The sequence below is a fragment of the Saccoglossus kowalevskii genome, chromosome 11 (assembly GCF_978046115.1).
Source record: "Saccoglossus kowalevskii chromosome 11, keSacKowa6.1, whole genome shotgun sequence".
Taxonomy (NCBI): Eukaryota; Metazoa; Hemichordata; class Enteropneusta; family Harrimaniidae; genus Saccoglossus; species Saccoglossus kowalevskii.
The window spans coordinates 11,383,969-11,404,072 of record NC_140651.1 but is presented as its reverse complement, the minus strand read 5'-3'; the positions used below and the strand labels follow the sequence as shown (position 1 = coordinate 11,404,072).

The window sequence follows — 20,104 nt, the reverse complement described above, 5'->3', positions numbered from 1 at the left end:
TTTTTAATGAAGTCAAAAAAATCTTGGAGTATTTGTAGTTCGTTTTTTTTCTATCCAATCATGGACAGAAATAATCGAAAATGGAAAAAAAAAACAGAAAAATGGTTTGGTTCGAGTGTAAATCTGTGCGTCAAATGAGGTGCATTTGTAAAATCTTTTTACACCCACCCGGCAGCCAACTGCTATGCAATACTACTGTCCGATTATCAATTTGTATTTAAGGTAGCGAGATTATTATTTGTGTTGAAAATTACGATTTTCACATTTATTTATTAATTGATGAAATGCACCATAAACTTTCATATGATAAAGTCAATATAACATAGAATGTCATGTAAGTTGGTTAAAATATAGATTTTCTGAAGGGAAACGAGGCAGCCTCAGTAGTGTTTTCCAAAATCAACAACACAGGTTTAATCTGTGTGCCTATAAGTTTCAAAGATAAACTCAAGACAAAGCAATGTTAGGATGTGTTATCAATAGCTATCTGACACACAATGAGTGTTTCCAAACATTTGAGTGGTTTGTCTCCGCCCCTGTTTGTTTCACAGATTAGTCATTTGCATATGAATGTGTCAGACACAAGGTCACACAGCCACTGAAAAAAAATCATTGATTTTGGTGTTTTCATATGCCGAATTTATCCAATTATAGCTATCCCATTCCTTTATTTTTTTGGTTTCCAATAGCCTTACACATTTGGATGTCCCTACACATGGTAAAACAGACCTTGATTGGAAAACAAGTTGATTGTGCCGATAAACAAGCTTGAAAATCTTTGCTGTTACTTCATGGACGTTTTCTAGGAGTTTATGTTTTTCAAAATACAAGGTCTTTAACAAAAAATAACGTATACTTATTGTCGTCGGATTAACACCAAATTTTCACAGATTTAAGGTGACAATGAGAGGAACTTGAATGTGTCTAGACAAACTATTTCATCGATTATTTACCAACGAGTTGTGGTTTGAGTTGGGGGCAATGCGACTAAAACAGTAATTGAAATTCAGGACACTATTTTTTAAAACACGTTGCTTGAATAAAACTAACCAGACACATTCAATTTACCAGACTATTGAACAACTAGGAAAAGTGAAAAAAATACTTCTTATCGCCAGCATAAATGCGTAGTTATTTTTTTTACAGAAAAAGTAATTTTTCACCTTTGATTGAGTAACGCACCGTAGAATGCAGATACGGGCATGCAAAATACACTTGTGAAAAGCTTGACGTCTGGCGATTCTAAAAATATATACTTTCCCGGGTCTATTTGCAGTCATTTAGTCACAATTAGAAGATGAAAACAAGTATGCAAATAATAGTCTGACGCCATGACCAATATTTAACAATTAAGTTTCAGTGGGGGGTAGGGGGGTTTGGAAAAAAACTAAAGGAATTATGTTTTTTATCCGACATCGATCTTTTGACGTCGTCCCTTACGATATGCTACGAATAAACCAGAGCGTGGAATAGAAACCTATTCTTTGTTTGTAAATATATGGGGTAGATCACACAGCAAGGGCATCCCGCGAAAGTAGGCGGGTCACACCTTGAGCGACCTGTCCCCCGGCAAAAATTCGTCACAGACTATGGTAGCTGTGGAATCCGACGTCACTCGGATTCGTTATTTTCCTTACTCATTAGTTTAAGGCATGAATGTCAAACGGCTTCGGAAAAGAATATACGCCAACCTTCTAAACAACTAGATACGGTGATTAACTGAATATATGCAAATCATTTAGTCCAAATGATAATTTACAGTGCAATAGAGTTACTTTATAGTCTAATATTAATGTACAAACTTGATACAAATATAATAAATTATTAGCTATTATAATTATGTGTGGAAATGTAGAGTTTAATGTACATCCAGTAGTATCCTGTTTCTATACGTACCAGTGACAAGTGAAGTATTACGTACGTCATGTGGGTGGTATCCCTACTTGCAATTCAAGGAAATACACTTTGACAGTAATGAAAGTAATCACTATAACAAAAACATTTTTTGTTCATACATGATTTTATAATATTATTGTTTAACCTCATTGAACTATAGGTGGCGCCATTTCCCACCGACCGACCTTGATACCCCTTTCGAATGTTGGCTGAATAAAAACTATGCATTCATTCATTCCTAATTGTAATGTTACAAACTTAAAGATGTAGTTAACTTTTAATAACATGTTGCTGACAAGCTCAACAAATTAATATGTACAATAGTGTTTAACTAAACTGGTATACAGTTTACATATTATTTTAGGTTTTTGATCGAATCTTTATTAAAATATAAATACTATATTTCTAAATCAGTGCAGTATCTCACTATAAAGAACTTTTACGATGGTTCGCCTATTTCTTTTTCTTTTGATTGTTTTATCGTTTCTGAATTGGTCAACTTGAATTCTACCACTCATTTTGATCTATAACAATTATATAATACGTCGCAATATCTTAGTATAATGATAAATCCCGGTTGAGAAAATTATTTAAAAGAAAAGGCATTTAGCCCGCGGTCCTCGTGTCGGTCAAAGATGTGAAACAAATTTAACGAAATTGATATATTTTGCGGCTTTTCTAACGGCAGGTGCAAGCCACGCTGTTGTACGTTGTCGGCTTACATCTTCCTATCAGTAATGGAATCCCCCAGTTGACGCAAACACGACTTCTTGTTAGAAACCTATTCTTGTTTGTAAATATATGGGGTAGATCACACGGCAAGGGCATCCCGCGAAAGTAGGCGGGTCACACCTAGAGCGACCTGTCCCCCGGCAAAAATTCGTCACAGACTATGGTAGCTGTTGAACCCGACGTCACTCGGATTCGTTATTTTCCTTACTCATTAGTTTAAGGCATGACGGTCAAACGGCTTCGGGAAAGAATATATGGTAACCTACGAAATAACTAGATACGGTGATTAACTAAATATATGCAAATTAGTTACTAGTAGTCCAAATGATAATTTACAGTACAATAGAGTTACTTTCTGGTCTAGAATTAATGTACGAACTCTATACAAATATAATAAATTATTAGCTATTATAATTATTTGTGGAAATACAGAGTTTAATTTACATCCAGTAGTATCATGTTACGTACCAGTCACAAGTGAAGTATTACGTACGTCATGTGGGTGGTATCCCTCCATGCAATTCAAGAAAAACACGTAGACAGTAATTACTGTAATCACTATAACGAAAACATTTTTTTGTTCATACATGATTTTATAATATTATTGTTGTTGTTGCTATTTTCTTCGGTTCGTTCACAAATATCGCTATCCACAGTCCCACCGGTATGGTTACGATGTGAGTTCTAACCTCATTGGACTATAGGTGGCGCCATTTCCCACCGACCGACCTTGATACCCCATTCGAATGCTTGCTGAATAAAAACTATGTATTCATTCATTCCAGATTGTAATATTACAAACTTAAAGATGTAGTTAACTTTTAATAACATGTTGCTGACAAGCTCAACAAATTAATATGTACAATAGTGTTTAACTAAACTGGTATACAGTTTACATATTATTTTAGGTTTTTGATCGAATCTTTATTGGAATATAAATACTATATTTGCAAATCAGTGCAGAAGCTTACTATAAAGAACTTTTACAATGATTGTCTATTTCTTTTACTTTCGATTGATTTATCGTTTCTGAATTGGTCAATTTGACTAAACTGGTTACACATTTAACATATTGTTTAAGGTTGTGATCGAATCTTTATTAAAATTTGAATACTTTCATTTTTAAATCAGTTTTTGTGTTATTAACCGAGAGCGTAGTGAAACCTTACTATAAAGAACTTTTACAACGGTTCATCTATTTCTTTTGCTTTTTACGATTATACTCCGTTCCAGCATTATTCTTTACAGGATATTGAAACAAATTTGACGGAATTGATATATTTTGTGGCTTTTTTATTAACATATATTACACTGCTGAATTATATTCTTGTTTTGTAAATATATGGGGTAGATCACATGGCAAGGGCATCCCGCGAAAGTAGGCGGGTCACACCTAGAGCGACCTGTCCCCCGGCAAAAATTCGTCACAGACTATGGTAGCTGTGGAACCCGACGTCACTCGGATTCGTTATTTTCCTTACTCATTAGTTTAAGGCATGGAGGTCAAACGCCGTCGGGAAAGAATATATGATAACTTTCGAAATAACTAGATACGGTGATTAACTGAATATATGCAAATTACTTAGTCCAAATGATAATTTACAGCCCAGTGCAATAGAATTACTTTATAGTCTAGAATTAATGTACAAACTTGATAAAAAATAATAAATTATTAGCTATTATAATTATTTGTGGAAATGCAGAGTTTTATTTACATCCAGTAGTGTCATGTTGCTATGTAATACGTGCCAATCACAAGTGAAGTATTACGTACGTCATGTGGGAGGTATCCCTCCATGCAATTCAAGCAAATAACGCACCTATGACGTAGACAGTAATCACTATAACAAAGAACAACATTTATTTTGTTCAATCTTGACAAATGATGTATAATAAAATGTTTAACTAACCTGGTATACAGTGTATATATTATGTTAGGCAGTGATCGAATTTATTAAAATATAATTACTTTCAATTTAAATCAATACTTGGAGTATAGATATCAAACGAGTATGTAGATCAGTAACACACCATAAAGAACTTGTACAATGGTTCATCTATTTCCTTTGCTTTTGATTGTTTTATCGTTTCTGAAACAACTGTAACGAAATTGATACATTTTGTGGCGTTTTCTAATAAATAGGTGCAAGCCACACTGGTGTACCTTGTCACTCACAGGAGGATACATAATATGAATATTATATTTTAATATCAGTGCAGTAGCTTACTATAAAGAACTTTTATAATGATTCGTCTATTTCTTTTTCTTTTGATTGTTTTATCGTTTCTCAATTGCTCAATTTGACTAAACTGGTATACAGTTTACATATTATTTTAGGTTGTGATCGAATCTTTATTAAAATTTGAATACTTCCATTTTGAAATCAGTATTTGTGTTAAACCGACGAGATTGTACTGAACCTTACTATAACGAACTTTTACAACGGTTCATCTATTTCTTTTGCTTATAACGATCGTACTCTTTTAAAGCATTATTCTTTACAGAATGGTGAAACAAATTTGACGGAATTGATATATTTTGTGGCTTTTCTAATGACTGGTGCAGGACATAATATTAAACTCTATTCTTGTTTTGTAAATATATGGGGTAGATCACACGGCAAGGGCATCCCGCGAAAGTAGGCGGGTCACACCTAGAGCGACCTGTCCCCCGGCAAAAATTCGTCACAGACTATGGTAGCTGTGGAACCCGACGTCACTCGGATTCGTTATTTTCCTTACTCATTAGTTTAAGGCACGAAATTCAAACAGCTTCGAGGAGGAATAAATGATAGCTTTTCAAAACAACTAGATACGATGAGTAACAACTAAATATATGCAAATTAATTAGTGAAAGTTTTAATTTGCAATGCAATAGAGTTACTTTCTAGTCTAGAGTTAATGTACAAACTTTACGTAAATATAATAAATTATTAGCTATTATAATTATTTTTGGAAATGTAGAGTTTAATTTACATCCAGTAGTATCATGTTACTATGTAATACGTACCAGTCACAAGTGAAGTATTACGTACGTCATGTGGGTGGTATCACTCCATGCAATTCAAGGAAAACACGTTGACAGTAATTAAAGTAAATCACTATCACGAAAACATTTTTTGTTCATACATGATTTTTATAATATTATTGTTGTTGTTGTTGCTGCTATTGTTGCTTCGGTTTGTTAACAAATATCGCTTCCCGCAATCCCACCGGAGACCCGCTTAATTCATTCTACCGGTAGTACATGGTTACGATTTGAGGTCTAACCTCATTGGACTATAGGTGGCGCCATTTCCCACCGACCGACCTTGATACCCCTTTGGAATGCTGAATAAAAACTATGTATTCATTCATTCCTGATTGTAATGTTACAAACTTAAAGATGTAGTTAACTTTTAATAACATGTTGCTGACAAGCTCAAACAATTAATATGTACAATAATATTTAACTAAACTGGTATACAGTTTACATCTTGTTTTAGGGTTTGATAGAATCTTAATCAAAATTTGAATACTTTTACTATTTTTAAATCAGTGCAGTTGCTTACTAGAACTTTTACATCCTCCGAAGACCCCAAAACTAATGCGAGAGGGCGAAAAAAAAAACCTGCAAAAAAAAAAAAATGCTATGGAGCTGTTACCGGTATTACGAATTGAACCACAGAACACAGTGTATCAAAAAACAACAAGTCTTTATTTGTAGGAGGCACATGTTGATGTACACATCTCGTACTGTATTACTGTCACAAGTATCATCACCTTTGATTTTGAAAGGGCAAGAGGATAAGGCAGATGTTAGCTTTGCCAAAGGCATACACGTCAACTCAATAAAAAAGAAAAACTTACTGTGTTGTATTGAAAAAAAAATTAATTAAAAATGAACAATAAGTTTGTCAACAGCAACCTGGAAATTAACATCTTTGACATTCAAACTACAGCTTTTAAAGTGACACTTCAGATAGACTAAGTGTACACACAAATGCTCTAGAACTACTTCAACTATGTAACAAATTATAAAAGGCTCGATATTGAAACAAAAACTAAAACACCAACAGAGAGTCAACAAAAATTTGAATGCAGAAAATTGATGAAAATTTGTCATATGATCAAAATATTACTGACTGTGCGTGCAAGCAAATTATCCGAATCAGAAAATGAAAACAAAAATAATAAGAAACTTTTCTTCACCCGAAAGGGGACTTCGGCCAAGGAGCTTCCGCTGCTTTTGTTGCAGTTTTGTCGACTTCAATGCGGACAAAGCAACCGAACTGACTTGTCGCCTGGCCGACTTTTAGGTCACCATACACTTCCACTTCTCTCCCATTTCTCTCATCGTTGCAGAAGAAACGCGGGACAGCCACTCTGGATAATATGTCCTTAAAATTGTCTGAGCGAAACTCGCTTGCCGCTACCGATCTCTCATATGGCTGTGTAAACGTCGCATTTCCCTGGCCAACGTCAATTGCGTACCAGTCTACAACAATCCCTCCGTTTGACCTCTGAACTTTTATGCTCACGAATTTTGGTGGTGTGGTCGTCATGTTGGATCATTTATGACAAAATTGGCATGTTTCGACGCAATCTCCTTCCCATAGGTCTTTGCGCTTTACGTAACGCGCATCTAACTGTGCGGAGTTTGGTTTTTGAGGTAGTCCAAAACGAGTATTACGACAAGTCGGCGCTTTGCGACAATATGAGTCGGCAAGTTCCGGACAGAAAACCGATCTGTGGAGTCTCGTCGTCGGAGATTTTTTTTTTTTTTTTGAGAACAGGCGAAAACTAATGCGCGCGCGGGTGTCATCCATAAAATTAAGTCGATGTGGCCTTACCGATTATAATCTGTTCTAGCATTATCCTTCACAGAATTTTGAAACAAATTTGACGAAAGATATATTTTTTTGGCACCTGTTTTTTGGCTTTTCTATTGACATATATTACACTGCTGAATTCTATTCTTGTTTTGTAAATATATGGGGTAGATCACACGGCAAGGGCATCCCGCGAAAGTAGGCGGGTCACACCTAGAGCGACCTGTCCCCCGGCAAAAATTCGTCACAGACTATGGTAGCTGTGGAACCCGACGTCACTCGGATTCGTTATTTTCCTTACTCATTAGTTTAAGGCATGAAGGTCAATTGGGTCCGGAAAAGAAAATATAATAAACTTTCCAAATAACTAGACACGGTGAGTAGCCGACTATGATATCGATGCTTAATTATTTGTTAACGTAAATGATACAGGCATGCTGTAATGGCAATGAAACTAATTATATATGCGTAGTCAATTAAATATTGTAAATATCATGATATAAATAGCGGTCAATAACGGGGGTAGAATGAAATCATTATTTACCCATAGGGCTTTGCGAGATTAACAGATGCAAATCACTCCGATAAGTGCGCCCTCAAACGCAAAACAATACACGAAGAAAACTCGTACCTTGTCCTCTTCGCGTTATATTCCTTGTGATCAGAGAACGGTACGATGCGTTCTTTTTAAAATAATTAGATACAGGAAAAATTCGACAAAATTCATTGAAGTTTAGACTGAATGTTTCATACTATAATAATTACTTTAAAGTTGAACTCTGAGATAATCTACACAGCTTCATCTCATCAACTAGATTTGTGTTTTTCTTCAGTCGAGCAGGGAAAACCTCCATAAAAACAGGCTCCGGGGGTGTGTGCAAAACTGTGGACACAAGTCACATTTGGCAGATTCCCTTCACAACATACAGGTTGTATATATATTGCATTGGGACATGTCGCCATGTGCAGTTCCTGCACAATGGGATGTTTGTGAACTGTTTGATATAATTTAGGAAAAAAATTGTGAACAATCTGTCTCAACAGAAATTAGGGCCCCCTCACCCATAACTCCAATCCTTACTCTGCCCCTCCAGTTCTCCGTCCATTTTAATTGTATATGCCCCAGTTCAGAACATGTATGGTTATCTGGAGGGGCATATACAATTACATTAGGGGGGCTGTAGTGTTATGATTGGGGTTTAGGTTAGGGATGGGGGGGGGGGGGGCTTAAGGAACACTTTCCCACTTCATTAACGGTGTTATATAATCATAATAGTTGAACAAAAATTATAATTGTGGCATTGTGATTCTCTAGGGTTCATGGTTTTACTTTATACATTACAATGCAATAGTTTGGTATGATATATAATAACATAATGTAATAGATTGATATGTAATGTAATGATTTGGTATACAATAATGTAATCTAATGGTTTAGTATGGTGATGTGGATTATTTTATATTTTAGATAAAACTGCACCAGAGTAATTTATTTATCACTGATTTTTCATGAACTGGATGCAAACCATTGGGGGGGGGGGTAAGTAATTTTACTAGAGTTCTGATGAATATGATTATCTATAAAGTATGTTATGTTGTTCAATGTAATAATCTCACTAATCTCACATAACAGTCTCATGTGATAATCTGGATTGACACTATAATAAATATAGTTTGCGATTTTTCTAATATTCCTGTTATACTGGCCTCAATGTTAGAAACATACGACACAAACTGAAGAAATAATGTTGTGCTTTTAAATAACAAGGAAATGACAACATAATACTGTAAAGGGGGTAATTATTCACTGGGTTTTAATTTAGCTTATTTCACTGACTGGAGAAATGCGCTAAATTAAAACCCAGTGAATATGTAAAATTTAGCATAGAACACATTATCTAAATGACGAAACCGTGAATTTAAAACCCATTGAATGTGCCTGAAATGGTAAATCAGTGAAATTTAAACCCAGTGAAAATTAGTCATTTTACAGTACTTGAACTTGAGAGTATATAAATCAAAAACTGATTGTTGATTTATATTTTAATAAGGATTTGTTACTATGGTAATATTGTTTATTTTCACATCTCAGTATGATTGCCAGACACAAGGGAGACTACAAGTTTTCAAAGTCTCTCTCGCTGCAAGCTGTTCTCATAATGATAGGGAATGGAAACTGAGAGTAGACTGATGTATGTATTTAATTTTTTATAAGAATGAAGAAAAAAGTAGGTTTGACATAATCACTAAAGTATGAATACTGATTATTGTCGTAGTCCAGGATATAATCATGGCACAATTATTATTATTATGAAGAGCAGTAATCCACTCAACATTCTGCATTATTAAAATTTTGTGTGAAACGAACAATTAATTTTGTTCCCAGCTCTTGGCAATGCTAATGTTTCTTGAAAAACAGGGAAGTGAATGACGTTCACAGTATCTCAGTATTTAAATGCCCCCCCCCCCCTCCTCAGAAAAATGAATCACAGCACTGCAATTTTCTTTTCAATTTGTTTATTGAAACAAAATAAAAAGAAAAAAGAAAAACACAAATACCACAATTCATTTGCATTTAATAAAAGAATGTCAGCAGAAACTTGATGTACAATTCTCTAGTTATATTGGACATCTTTTCCAGATCTGTAACAAACTTGTGTTTCTCATTTTAATCAATATATATTCAGCTCCCCATTCCTAAAATTAATCCTCGTTCCTCTCAATACATAACTGTCATTAAGGCCCGAAAATCCTGTTTTTTGTTATGCATCATCAGTCTCTGGTTTTGAATTAATTAATTAGATTTTCCAATGACATTTATAACAGTTTTACCCCTGGCTCCTCCTTTTTCTAATTTCTCAAATGCATCTGGGAGTTTATCAAATGGGAATACTTCATCTATGACTGGTCTGATCTATAAGACGAAAAAACAATGACAAATTAGTAGCTGTCTCAATGATTTTTTTACAGCAAGATAAAACATATACATATATTTAAGCTGATCTCTGAATACAGAGAATATAGATTTCTAATTACAAGTAATTTTCAAAAAGAATGTGTATGCTGAGAAGCAATAGATACATATACAATATGTGAGGTGAGTCAACAGCTGTCAAACATGTTACTTTACACCTCACATACAACTAGATTAATGTTAGGTTTATAGACACAAAATATGAACAAAATTTACATATTTAATGTTTGGAAAAACATTGTCACAACATTGATATAAATACTGCCCTCACCTGTTGCTGTTCCACTAATTTGCTGATTGTTTCTAAAGCCTTTGCATTTGGCATGCAGAAAGCCCATCTGTACGTTCTACCACCTCGTAAGCCCTGAAAACAAAATAATAACAAATAAAATTCATAATAGATATTATTTTCATACTATAAAATGCAAAGGAAACAAATTTGTATGCCATTATTAACTTTTGTCAGCTGTCATAAAATAGTCCATTAGTCAATCCGTTGCAGGGTCTTTTCTAGAAAAAAATTATAACAGGGAGCACTGCAATTCAGCAGCGTCACCAAGTGGGGGAGATAGGGTTCTTCCTACCAGGGTGAGGAGTTATTGATTATTCTAAGTTAAAATGGAGCATTCTATGGCTTCCTTGGGGCCAAAATTACTATCAGACAGGTCACAGTTAAAGACTGTGGCCACATGTGATCCTTGGTCAATCAGAATGTTATGGTTGCCAGAGGATCTGCTCCCCAGGGTAAGGGGGCATGAGGGCGCTGCGTCCCTGTTCTCTTGTTTAAAAAAATCCCTGCGTTGTACGCTCATATAGCGATCACTAAAGAAAAATTGAAATGGTTGTTATAGACATATTGTCTCTCTATTCTCGGGACGAACATCCTGGCATTTATACTGCCTGGCAACCATCACGGTGAAAACAACCGACGAAAACTCTCAGAAAATGGTACTTTGCGATAGTTGTTGAACAGTGTAACAAAATTACCCCTGCGTGTGCAGCATATATAAATTTGGATGTTCAGAATTACTTCAAAGTTGATTTTTTGTTGTTTTCCCGAATTTAGCTATTTTCACAGGCTCTTTGACCGGAGTCCCACAGAGCTTGTGTCTTAGCAATGTGGAACGTCTTGTGACTTAGCTCCCCCGAGGATAGAGGTTGGATTACTTTTTTATTCATCTCTGCCTATTTGATATAATATTTGTCTAGAAAAAAATAAGATGGTAGTGTTGCAACAAAAACACATTTATTTGAGTTGATCAAAATAAAATAAGTTTAGCTTGAGGAAATTAAAAATTATTTTATAAAAATAATGCTAATTATTATTTTGACTTATAAACAAAGAGGAAATCTGTAAAAATATTGCTGAAATGGTGATCAAACAAAACATGTGGTCTTAATACACTGGTTGCTCATATGTCATGCGTTGGGACTGCCTAAAAAGTGGTCACTAGAGGAATGTGGTCTATATATAGATGTGGTCACCAACACAGGTTTGACGTATATGTTTTTCAGTGAGAATGAAGGTTTTAATATTTGATGGGAGATGCTTTATTGCAAGATCTGATTTGACATGAATATTATCTTCAGTAATATGCCTCCATCAGTAAAATAATGTCTGTGATTGGACACATATTGTCTTAATTCTCGAGCCAATTCCTATGGTGTATAGTGAATCTAGCTGCTACACCGTAAATACATAGCAGTGAGACCAATGAGCGCAATCATGGACAGCTGAAATTTGAATAGACATGATTAAACTATTATAGCCTTGTCCTTTGAAAATGTTGCAAGGAGAAAACAACAACTGGAACATTATGAGGTCTGAAAAGTAGCAAGCAAATACTGAACATGTCTCTCACCTGAAATAGATTCTTCATATATGAAAAACCGGTTGAGGCCAGACCAAATGGAAGACCATACTGATCTGTATCCTTAATTAAAGGTGTAACTATGGAAACCAATGTTGAATTATTCCACTTCTTCAGTAGGTCTCTCTTTTCAGCTGTATCTCCTCCTAGTGTGTCTAAAATAAAATCCATCCTGTAGATAAAAAAAAAAACATAATTTCTGTGAGTATTTAAAAAGGACATGAGGACTATGTATTTTATTTTCTATCATTGTTCGTATATGCTTCTGTTGGAACACAATTTGTTTGTAAGTGATAGACGTACACGTAGGTCAACTAATACTTAATCAGTGTTGTGTATTTACTACCTTACCCGGAAGCTTCTAGCAGTTCTCATTCATGGTTTGGTGAGCCAGACAACATGCAAAGTTATGATGAGTGTCAAACAGTTATAATGATCTACAAATATATTAATTCCAAAACTGATACTATATGTTAAAGGGTGGTGGTCGTCGTGCAGCGCATCTTTGAATTTCATGAAAATTAACAATGTATTTTGACATGTGTTGTGAACATCGCTATGAGTCCCATATCGAACAGGACATGGTGCAATGACTACAGCCCTTTAACTTTTCCTATTCAACTTCAACTGCAATTTTTGTGACCTTTGAAAATGTAAACCAAACAATTGAATCAATCACAGACTTACACCGTCAAAATCTCTTAGTTACAGTGTATAACTGTATGTTACGCATTTACATTTCTGAATACACAACAGTACCATTTGTTTGAGGAACTAATATAATGCACAAATATTTACCAAATTCCTTAGAGGGCACTGTTGTCATCACATACATTTGAGAGAACAGACTGACCAGAAAATTGTGTTTGCTATGATATACTGAATCAATCACAGACTTAGAACATACATCGCCTAAATCTCTTAGTTTAATACTTTAAAAATTTGCCACCAAAGACACAATTCACAGCCTTGCTAAACAACAGTGGCCTAACACTCCCCGTAGCAAGGTACCTAAAGAAGTGTTTTGAAATAAGACAGCAACCCCAGTGACAACCTTCTCTCACCATTTTGAGTATTGCATTTTGTCTTCTATCTATCGTAGTATCATAATTTTATACTTGCTATTATCTGTAATGTATTAGCTTAGATTGTTTTGTTTTTTTGCTTTTTTTATCTATTTACTGTTTTGTAACCTTTTATTCCTTTTTAAACTTTTGTAACCATTGCCAATCCCTCCGGGGAATGTGTAAGTGTTAATAAAAAATTACAAATTACAAATTAGTTACAGTGTATAACTGTATTTTCTTGTACATTTTCATTTCTGAATACACAACAGTACCATTTGTTTGAGGAACTAATAAAATGCACAAATATTTACCAAATTCCTTAGAGGGCACTGTTGTCATCACATACATTTGAGAGAGCAGACTGACCAGAAAATTGTGTTTGCTATGATATAGAATCATAGTCTAAATTTTCACACTGACACAAGAAAGGTTTCTCATTCATAACATGCTTACCCTTCAAGCTTTTCTATTTCTGATCTAATATTCTGTGTTTTGTAATCTATAATGTGATCAGGTCCTAGGGATGATACCATGGCAACTGCATCCGTACTACATGTAGTAGCCACCTCAGCACCCATCGATCTGAGAAGCTATCAGAAAATACAAATCATGAATTGCAGCGTGGAACAAAACTCCCAGACAAAATCCCACTTGATTTTTGTTCAGACTCCCATAAATGGATACAAATTATGAATGGTTGTAAATAAAATTTATTTTTGTTCTTGTAACTTGTCTAACATCGTTACAGATTCAACAACATTGTACTGTGTGTAGGTGTGTTTTCCAAAAATATTATAACAAGCAAAAAGATTGGAAAATGTAAGTGTAAAATGGTCAGCATGAAAAATCCTGGCACCATCGGTTTCCACCTACATGTATGCATCACTCATTTTTATTTTGTCACATTCACATCATGAAATAAAGTACACCATGTTTTTCGCTTTAAAAAAATAGTTTTGTAGCTGTTGACATCTTGCACACTTGGTCACTGTATATCAGTGTTGTATCTTTTGCGCATTCTTTGTTATATTGTAAGGGCAAATGCTGCTGATCTCATAGTCACATGCTCTGCACAAATCTATTCATACAAATTAAATTATATCAAATCTAGAATACTGTACAATAATATTGGAATAAATTTATGTACCTGGATGGCAAATGAACCCACTCCACCAGATCCAGCATAAACTAAAACTCTGGAAACAAACACAATATCAAAGTTAAACTCTGCAAAAACTCTTGGGTAAATACAAAATATGCAATCGATGTTGATTTATTTATAAAAACCTATCTAGGAGATGAAAGAATCACAACATTCAGTAAAAGAGCAATAGAATTAGAGGTTAAAATAATCAGCCAGCAGGTTTTCTGCACCAATATATAACAAATTTGACGGGAATCCATCCAAAAAAATTTTGAGATTTTGTTTACAAAGACTGAATTGAAACAATATGCAAATTAGCTACTTAATATGCAAGACCATGGCCCTAAAACTGAAAATTGAAGATATCAAATCAGTTTTACTTATAAAGGCAGTATTGTATTAAATAATGTATTCTTCACATGGGAACCATATGGAAAATGGAGAGGTGCAGTGCAAACTATAGGACTACATAAAACCATTATCAATTTTTAATAATTAATCTGCACAAATTATTCCTGTTTAAACTGCACACTGAGATCAATCCTACAGATTTGTTGGGTTTTGAGAATATACATGAATTGTCGTTGTTTTCAAAAATGAATTATTGCCTGCAGTAACTTTATATCCCTCCCTGTCTTTGAAATTGTCATGAATGTTACATATAACCACAAAGTAAGTGAAAACAAACATTAACAATGCTCAGTCACCATTTTGTATTTAATGCCAAATTCCACCACTAACAGCAATCCAGTAGTGTGGGTGTACATTTCGGTAAATACCCCCGGTAGTGCTTTGATGCTATCAATCATTGCTGGCAATGTACTGTAATCACAAAAAAAATCAAAATCCAGTATATAGAATTATTGTACAGAGTTTGAACGAAACCATGCAGGTCATTTCAGAAAAACAGTTAAACAAGTCATGTCAATGACATAGTCCCATCATGTTTTAGTGACATTGTCAAACAATAAAAAGCAGTCAGATTATGTTTAAATTATTAGTACTGGTATTTAGCATATTAACTACAAATGTGCATGAAATGAAACAGGTATAAAGACCAAGTTTGAATGAAATTGTCGAGGCATGCTCCAGAAACTGTTAATGACATGTCTAAAAGTTGATTTTTGGGACAATTAATGGCTGTCAGTTGAAGGTCAACAAAATAAAACAAAGCAATATTCACATGTAACCCATTATATCTTGCCTTTGTACCAAATTTAAACCCGATTTGTAAAATCATCTTTATACAAGCCATGCATGGCACAGTCCCCGTTAGTTATTAAATTTTATAGTAATATAGCTGGAATATAACCATGTCAGGAATATGGTTTTTTAACATTAAAATGATTGACATTTGTATCTGATCATCAAACAAGTACTTGTCCATATTTAGAGATATTGCTCTGGAACAGCATTCAAAATCAGCCATTTTGAATACATGTATATATATCACATGATGTATAACGAATATATAAAATTTGAATATAATCAGTCAAAGCATTTAAGAGTAGGCTCTATAAGCCCAATCATTAAAACAAAATGGCCGCCAGTCAGCCATTTTGAATCCAATCTGAAAAAAAAAAATGCCATGCATCAGGAACCCGTAATGTCTAATGTATGTACAAAGTGTGAACGAAATCCATCCATAAATGCCAGAAATGCTTGATATTTGATGATTGTTTAGCACAAAAAAGGCCACCATTTGGCCATTTTGAATAGGATCGTCAAACCAATATATCTGTCTATCTATGACATGATGTATAATGAATATTTAAAATTTGAACATAATCAGTGAAAGCAAGTCAGAGATATGGCACGAGAACCACATTCATTTGATACAAAATGGCCGCCAGTCAACCATTTTGAATCTTATCTGAAAAACAAAATTATTTGCATTAAGGTCCCATAATGTCTAATGTATATACCAAGTTTGAACAAAATCCATTTGTAAACAGCCGAGAAAAGCTTGATTTTTAGGATTTTTCAGCACAAAAATGGACGCCATTCGGCTATCTTGAATCAGATCATAAAACAAAATGATGTGCATCAAGGTCCTATAATGTCTAATGTATATACTAAGTTTGAACAAAATCCATCTGTAAACAGCCGAGAAATGCTCGATTTTGATGTTTTTTTAGCACAAAAATGGCCGCCATTCGGCCATCTTGAATTAGATCATGAAACAAATTGACGTGCATATGTATAATATCATGTATGATGTATGTGTGAAGTTTGATTGTGATTGGTCCAGGCATTTCTAAGATACAGGTCCGGACGCACGCACAGACGCACGCACGCACGCACACACACACGCACGCACACACACACGGAAGTCAAAACATAAGTCCCCATTTTCGGACTGCGTCTTAACGGGGACTAAAAATGTAATATAATGAGGATCTGCATCAAAATTCTGTGAGGAATCAATGTTACAGCCAAAAATATAAGTAATATACCTACTTTTTATCAAGCGTGGTGTCTTTGGTTAGTCCTCCAAATGTAATAAGAGCAGCCCATGTTGTCAAGGCAACATATGGCATAGACGAAGCTTCAATGTGATTCAGACATTTTGGTTTCTTAGAAATTTCATCTGTAGAGACTAAGACAAATTCTGCATGACTTCCTTGATTCTGGAATGATGAAATCCCCCACACCTGCAATTGGAATATAATGGTCACACATTCTGTCACTTTCAGGTGGTTACATGTATTGCAGTCTAAAAATTGCAAAAATTTTTATTTCCATGATTTTTACCTTTGTTATCACTATGGTGTTGATCTTTAAAGGGCGGTGGTCATCGTGCTGCCTTCTGTTTGATATGGGACTCATATCGATGTGCACGAAATTCAAACATGTGCGGTGCAACAATCACTGCCCGTTAAGGAGCATAAGGCTCAATACACTGGCTCGTAGGAAAAGTCTTAAAGTTTCTCAGAAATATGCCTCCACTCCTATACATAATTTGCAGGGGTCGAAATACTCTGGTGCACACTGTGCTATGCACATAGATTATTAACTAGTGCAAGTAAACTCAAAATACAATGTGCACGCTGTGCATGTAGAAATTATAACGAAATTTTTTCATTATATTCACTAAGCCTAAATTAAGTAACATTGTAAGACAACTAAAAAATCAATCATCAATCGATAAACCGTAAATTTTATTTAAACTTTAAAAGTGGTGCATTTCACAACAAGTTAGTGCAGGTAAATTTCAAATTCAACATGCACACTGTGCATGCAGGGAAAAAATTCTATTTCAATCCCTGATTTGTAACAATAAAAAATGAACATTGTTGCTATTTTGAGTGACAATACAATCTACTGTGGAACACAAAATACCCCAAATGTTCTTTTCTATAATATACATCAAATTTGCATGGAAGTGAAGGTATGAGATCAATGATAAATCTGTAATCCATGTAATTTAATTCTAGATACAATTCCAGTGGTTGAGATCTTTTAACCTTTTCACCACCAGTTCCCTCTCTTCATCACAAAATAGTCCCATTTATAGTCTGCATTTCCCTTCAGAACATTGGGATACAAATAGCAAACTTTTTGAGTAAAAACTGAAAATTGATCGAAATTTTGTGTGTTGGCTCCAAAATTGGAGGTAATTTGCAGAAATATTGAAGAATATAGAAAAAAAAGTGCATAATAATTTGGGCAAGACAGTCTGGTGGTGAGTAGGCTTATATTTACCATTCATCTGTAAAGGATTTGAGCACGAAATGCGTTAAATTATTCAAATTGCGACAATACTAACCTCATCACCATATTTGAACTTCTTTGCGTCTTGTCCAGTTTTCATGACAACTCCTGAGAAGTCTCTTCCTAGAGTGATAGGAAAACTGTCACCCCCACTGCCTTCACTCCTCATTTTTGAAAGTATTTGTCGGCCATAACCACCTGAATTTAACAAAAAAAAAATCATAACTAAAGAGACCGTCATTGCTAGCTGCAGATTTTATGACATCAGGATTTGAACAATGGCTCCAGCCAATCTGATTAAGGTAATTTTTTTCTTTTTATTTAATTTTTCAATTTTCATATTTTTTTATTGTAGTTTTTGATATAAAAGAAACTTAAGAACAGTAGCTAAAACCAAAAAAATAATCACAAACAAACAAAAATAGCTATAAAAAATAGGGATAATAAAAAATAAAGGGGATAATTAGGCACTACAGATTCTGGTTATCTTCCAATAAATGTCATGGGTTCTTCTCTCCTCCATACTAGTCTGGAAATGTTGTTTCAAATTTGCTTATATGGTCAATGGATAACTGTATGTTGATTGGTTGATAAATATAGCACACCACTAATCTGACTATGCTAAAGTCAGTAACCATGGACGACAGTTATAAGTGCCCTGTATGTGCTGTATCAATTGATAGTTGCTGCAAATATTAAATTGAGACTGCCCCTTTCTTCATGATGTTAGAATAAATTTACATAGTTAATAAGCAACATCAACCTTTCTCCACTAGCATGGAGAGAACCTATGAAAATTATAGATAGTAACCAGACTATAGCACTACAGGGCAAATAGCAGTAAATTTTCAGCTTGTCAAGACCAAACTAAAAGCGACGAAGCTTGTTTCGAGGGGGCGTGGATTAGGCCTCTAGGATGGGACTATTGCATTTTTAGTAAGAGTTCTTTTGGGTAACTCTAATTCTAACCCTATCCCTCCCCATTTTCAATTGTATATACCCTACTTTGGGTCACTTATAATTATTTGGAAAGGCATACTGAATTACAATTTGGGGGGCTGGAGTGTTCAGATTTCCAATTTGCCCCAGACGGTGGGATATTTTCAGCTTACATAGACTGGCGCATAATATTAGTACAAAAATTAACAAAATGGAATTAATTAATTAGTTAATAACTTTACCTCTATTTGCTATATCCACAGGGTTAATACTGGCAGCGTGAACCTTGACAATGACCTGATTTGGTTTGCAAATGACAGGTACACGTGTATTTTGCAATTCTAGTACTCTGTTATCCCCGTACTTATGAATCTGCCAAGCTTTCATCTGCGTTGGCAGTGACGTCATGCTGCGCGCAAAGCATCGTATGCTTCCAAGTTGTAGAACCCAAGTGACACGTGTAATTACGTAAGATGACATCACTGGATTACATGTGTCTTTTGACTCAACGTACTCGATTGGTGGGCCAGGGCAAACGTTGAAGGAAAAGCGTGGTTTGTCAATTTCAGGAAGATTCGACCGATTAAAATATTCGACTGTTCAGATGTTATTTTTACATGATTTGCAAAGTACGTCTTCTGGATTATTCGAAGTCCTTATTTACTAATAAATACTGAACAAAAATAGACAAAAAAGACGAGTTTAAATAGATATACCGTTAGGTCCCTGTGAGATATACAAACTGAGTTCACAAAAGCAGCAAACCTTGTTTTGAACTCTAACCTTTGAACTTTTGCCCCTTCAGTTGACGGATGGTAATACGAGATTTTATGCCTATCCCAAATCATTTTTATTGGAAAGAATATTTTCAAATATGGAAACATCAATAAGTAGATTATCAGGATATTGCACAACTAAAAATATTTTACTTCGAAACTTCAGCAGGTCAAAGGTCA

At 34.7% G+C, this 20,104-nt stretch overlaps 1 protein-coding gene and 5 non-coding genes across 6 annotated transcripts; all 6 read right to left on the bottom strand.

The window, feature by feature from the left end:
- Nucleotides 1–1,500: 1,500 nt before the first annotated feature.
- On the bottom strand, nucleotides 1,501–1,654 carry LOC144349488 (U12 minor spliceosomal RNA). The gene has a single exon (XR_013419970.1). It is a non-coding gene; the product is annotated as a U12 minor spliceosomal RNA (small nuclear RNA).
- A 1,045-nt stretch (nucleotides 1,655–2,699) lies between these two features.
- On the bottom strand, nucleotides 2,700–2,853 carry LOC144349490 (U12 minor spliceosomal RNA). The gene has a single exon (XR_013419973.2). It is a non-coding gene; the product is annotated as a U12 minor spliceosomal RNA (small nuclear RNA).
- A 1,119-nt stretch (nucleotides 2,854–3,972) lies between these two features.
- On the bottom strand, nucleotides 3,973–4,126 carry LOC144349486 (U12 minor spliceosomal RNA). The gene has a single exon (XR_013419969.2). It is a non-coding gene; the product is annotated as a U12 minor spliceosomal RNA (small nuclear RNA).
- Nucleotides 4,127–5,233: 1,107 nt separating this feature from the next.
- LOC144349479 (U12 minor spliceosomal RNA) lies at nucleotides 5,234–5,387 on the bottom strand. Its single transcript, XR_013419965.1, has one exon. It is a non-coding gene; the product is annotated as a U12 minor spliceosomal RNA (small nuclear RNA).
- Nucleotides 5,388–7,603: 2,216 nt separating this feature from the next.
- LOC144349484 (U12 minor spliceosomal RNA) lies at nucleotides 7,604–7,757 on the bottom strand. The gene has a single exon (XR_013419968.1). It is a non-coding gene; the product is annotated as a U12 minor spliceosomal RNA (small nuclear RNA).
- A 2,182-nt stretch (nucleotides 7,758–9,939) lies between these two features.
- LOC100370191 (NAD(P)H oxidoreductase RTN4IP1, mitochondrial-like) lies at nucleotides 9,940–19,915 on the bottom strand. Its single transcript, XM_085505402.1, has 8 exons — nucleotides 19,391–19,915; nucleotides 18,265–18,407; nucleotides 16,956–17,149; nucleotides 14,499–14,547; nucleotides 13,805–13,941; nucleotides 12,276–12,456; nucleotides 10,685–10,777; nucleotides 9,940–10,353 (listed from the first exon to the last, which is right to left on the bottom strand). The coding sequence occupies exons 1-8, from the start codon at nucleotides 19,626–19,628 to the stop codon at nucleotides 10,234–10,236; spliced, it is 1,155 nt and encodes a 384-aa protein (XP_085361528.1). The 5' UTR covers nucleotides 19,629–19,915; the 3' UTR covers nucleotides 9,940–10,233.
- Nucleotides 19,916–20,104: the final 189 nt, after the last annotated feature.

Excerpts from the sequence above, each read along its gene's own strand:
- LOC100370191 (XM_085505402.1), bottom strand. The coding sequence starts at position 19,628 with ATGTCATCTTACGTAATTACACGTGTCACTTGGGTTCTACAACTTGGA. Across the intron at positions 17,150-18,264 it reads AGTTCAAATATGGTGATGAG|GTGTGGGGGATTTCATCATT; the intron begins GTTAGTATTGTC and ends TTCCAATTGCAG. Across the intron at positions 13,942-14,498 it reads TGGGTTCATTTGCCATCCAG|CTTCTCAGATCGATGGGTGC; the intron begins GTACATAAATTT and ends ATTTTCTGATAG.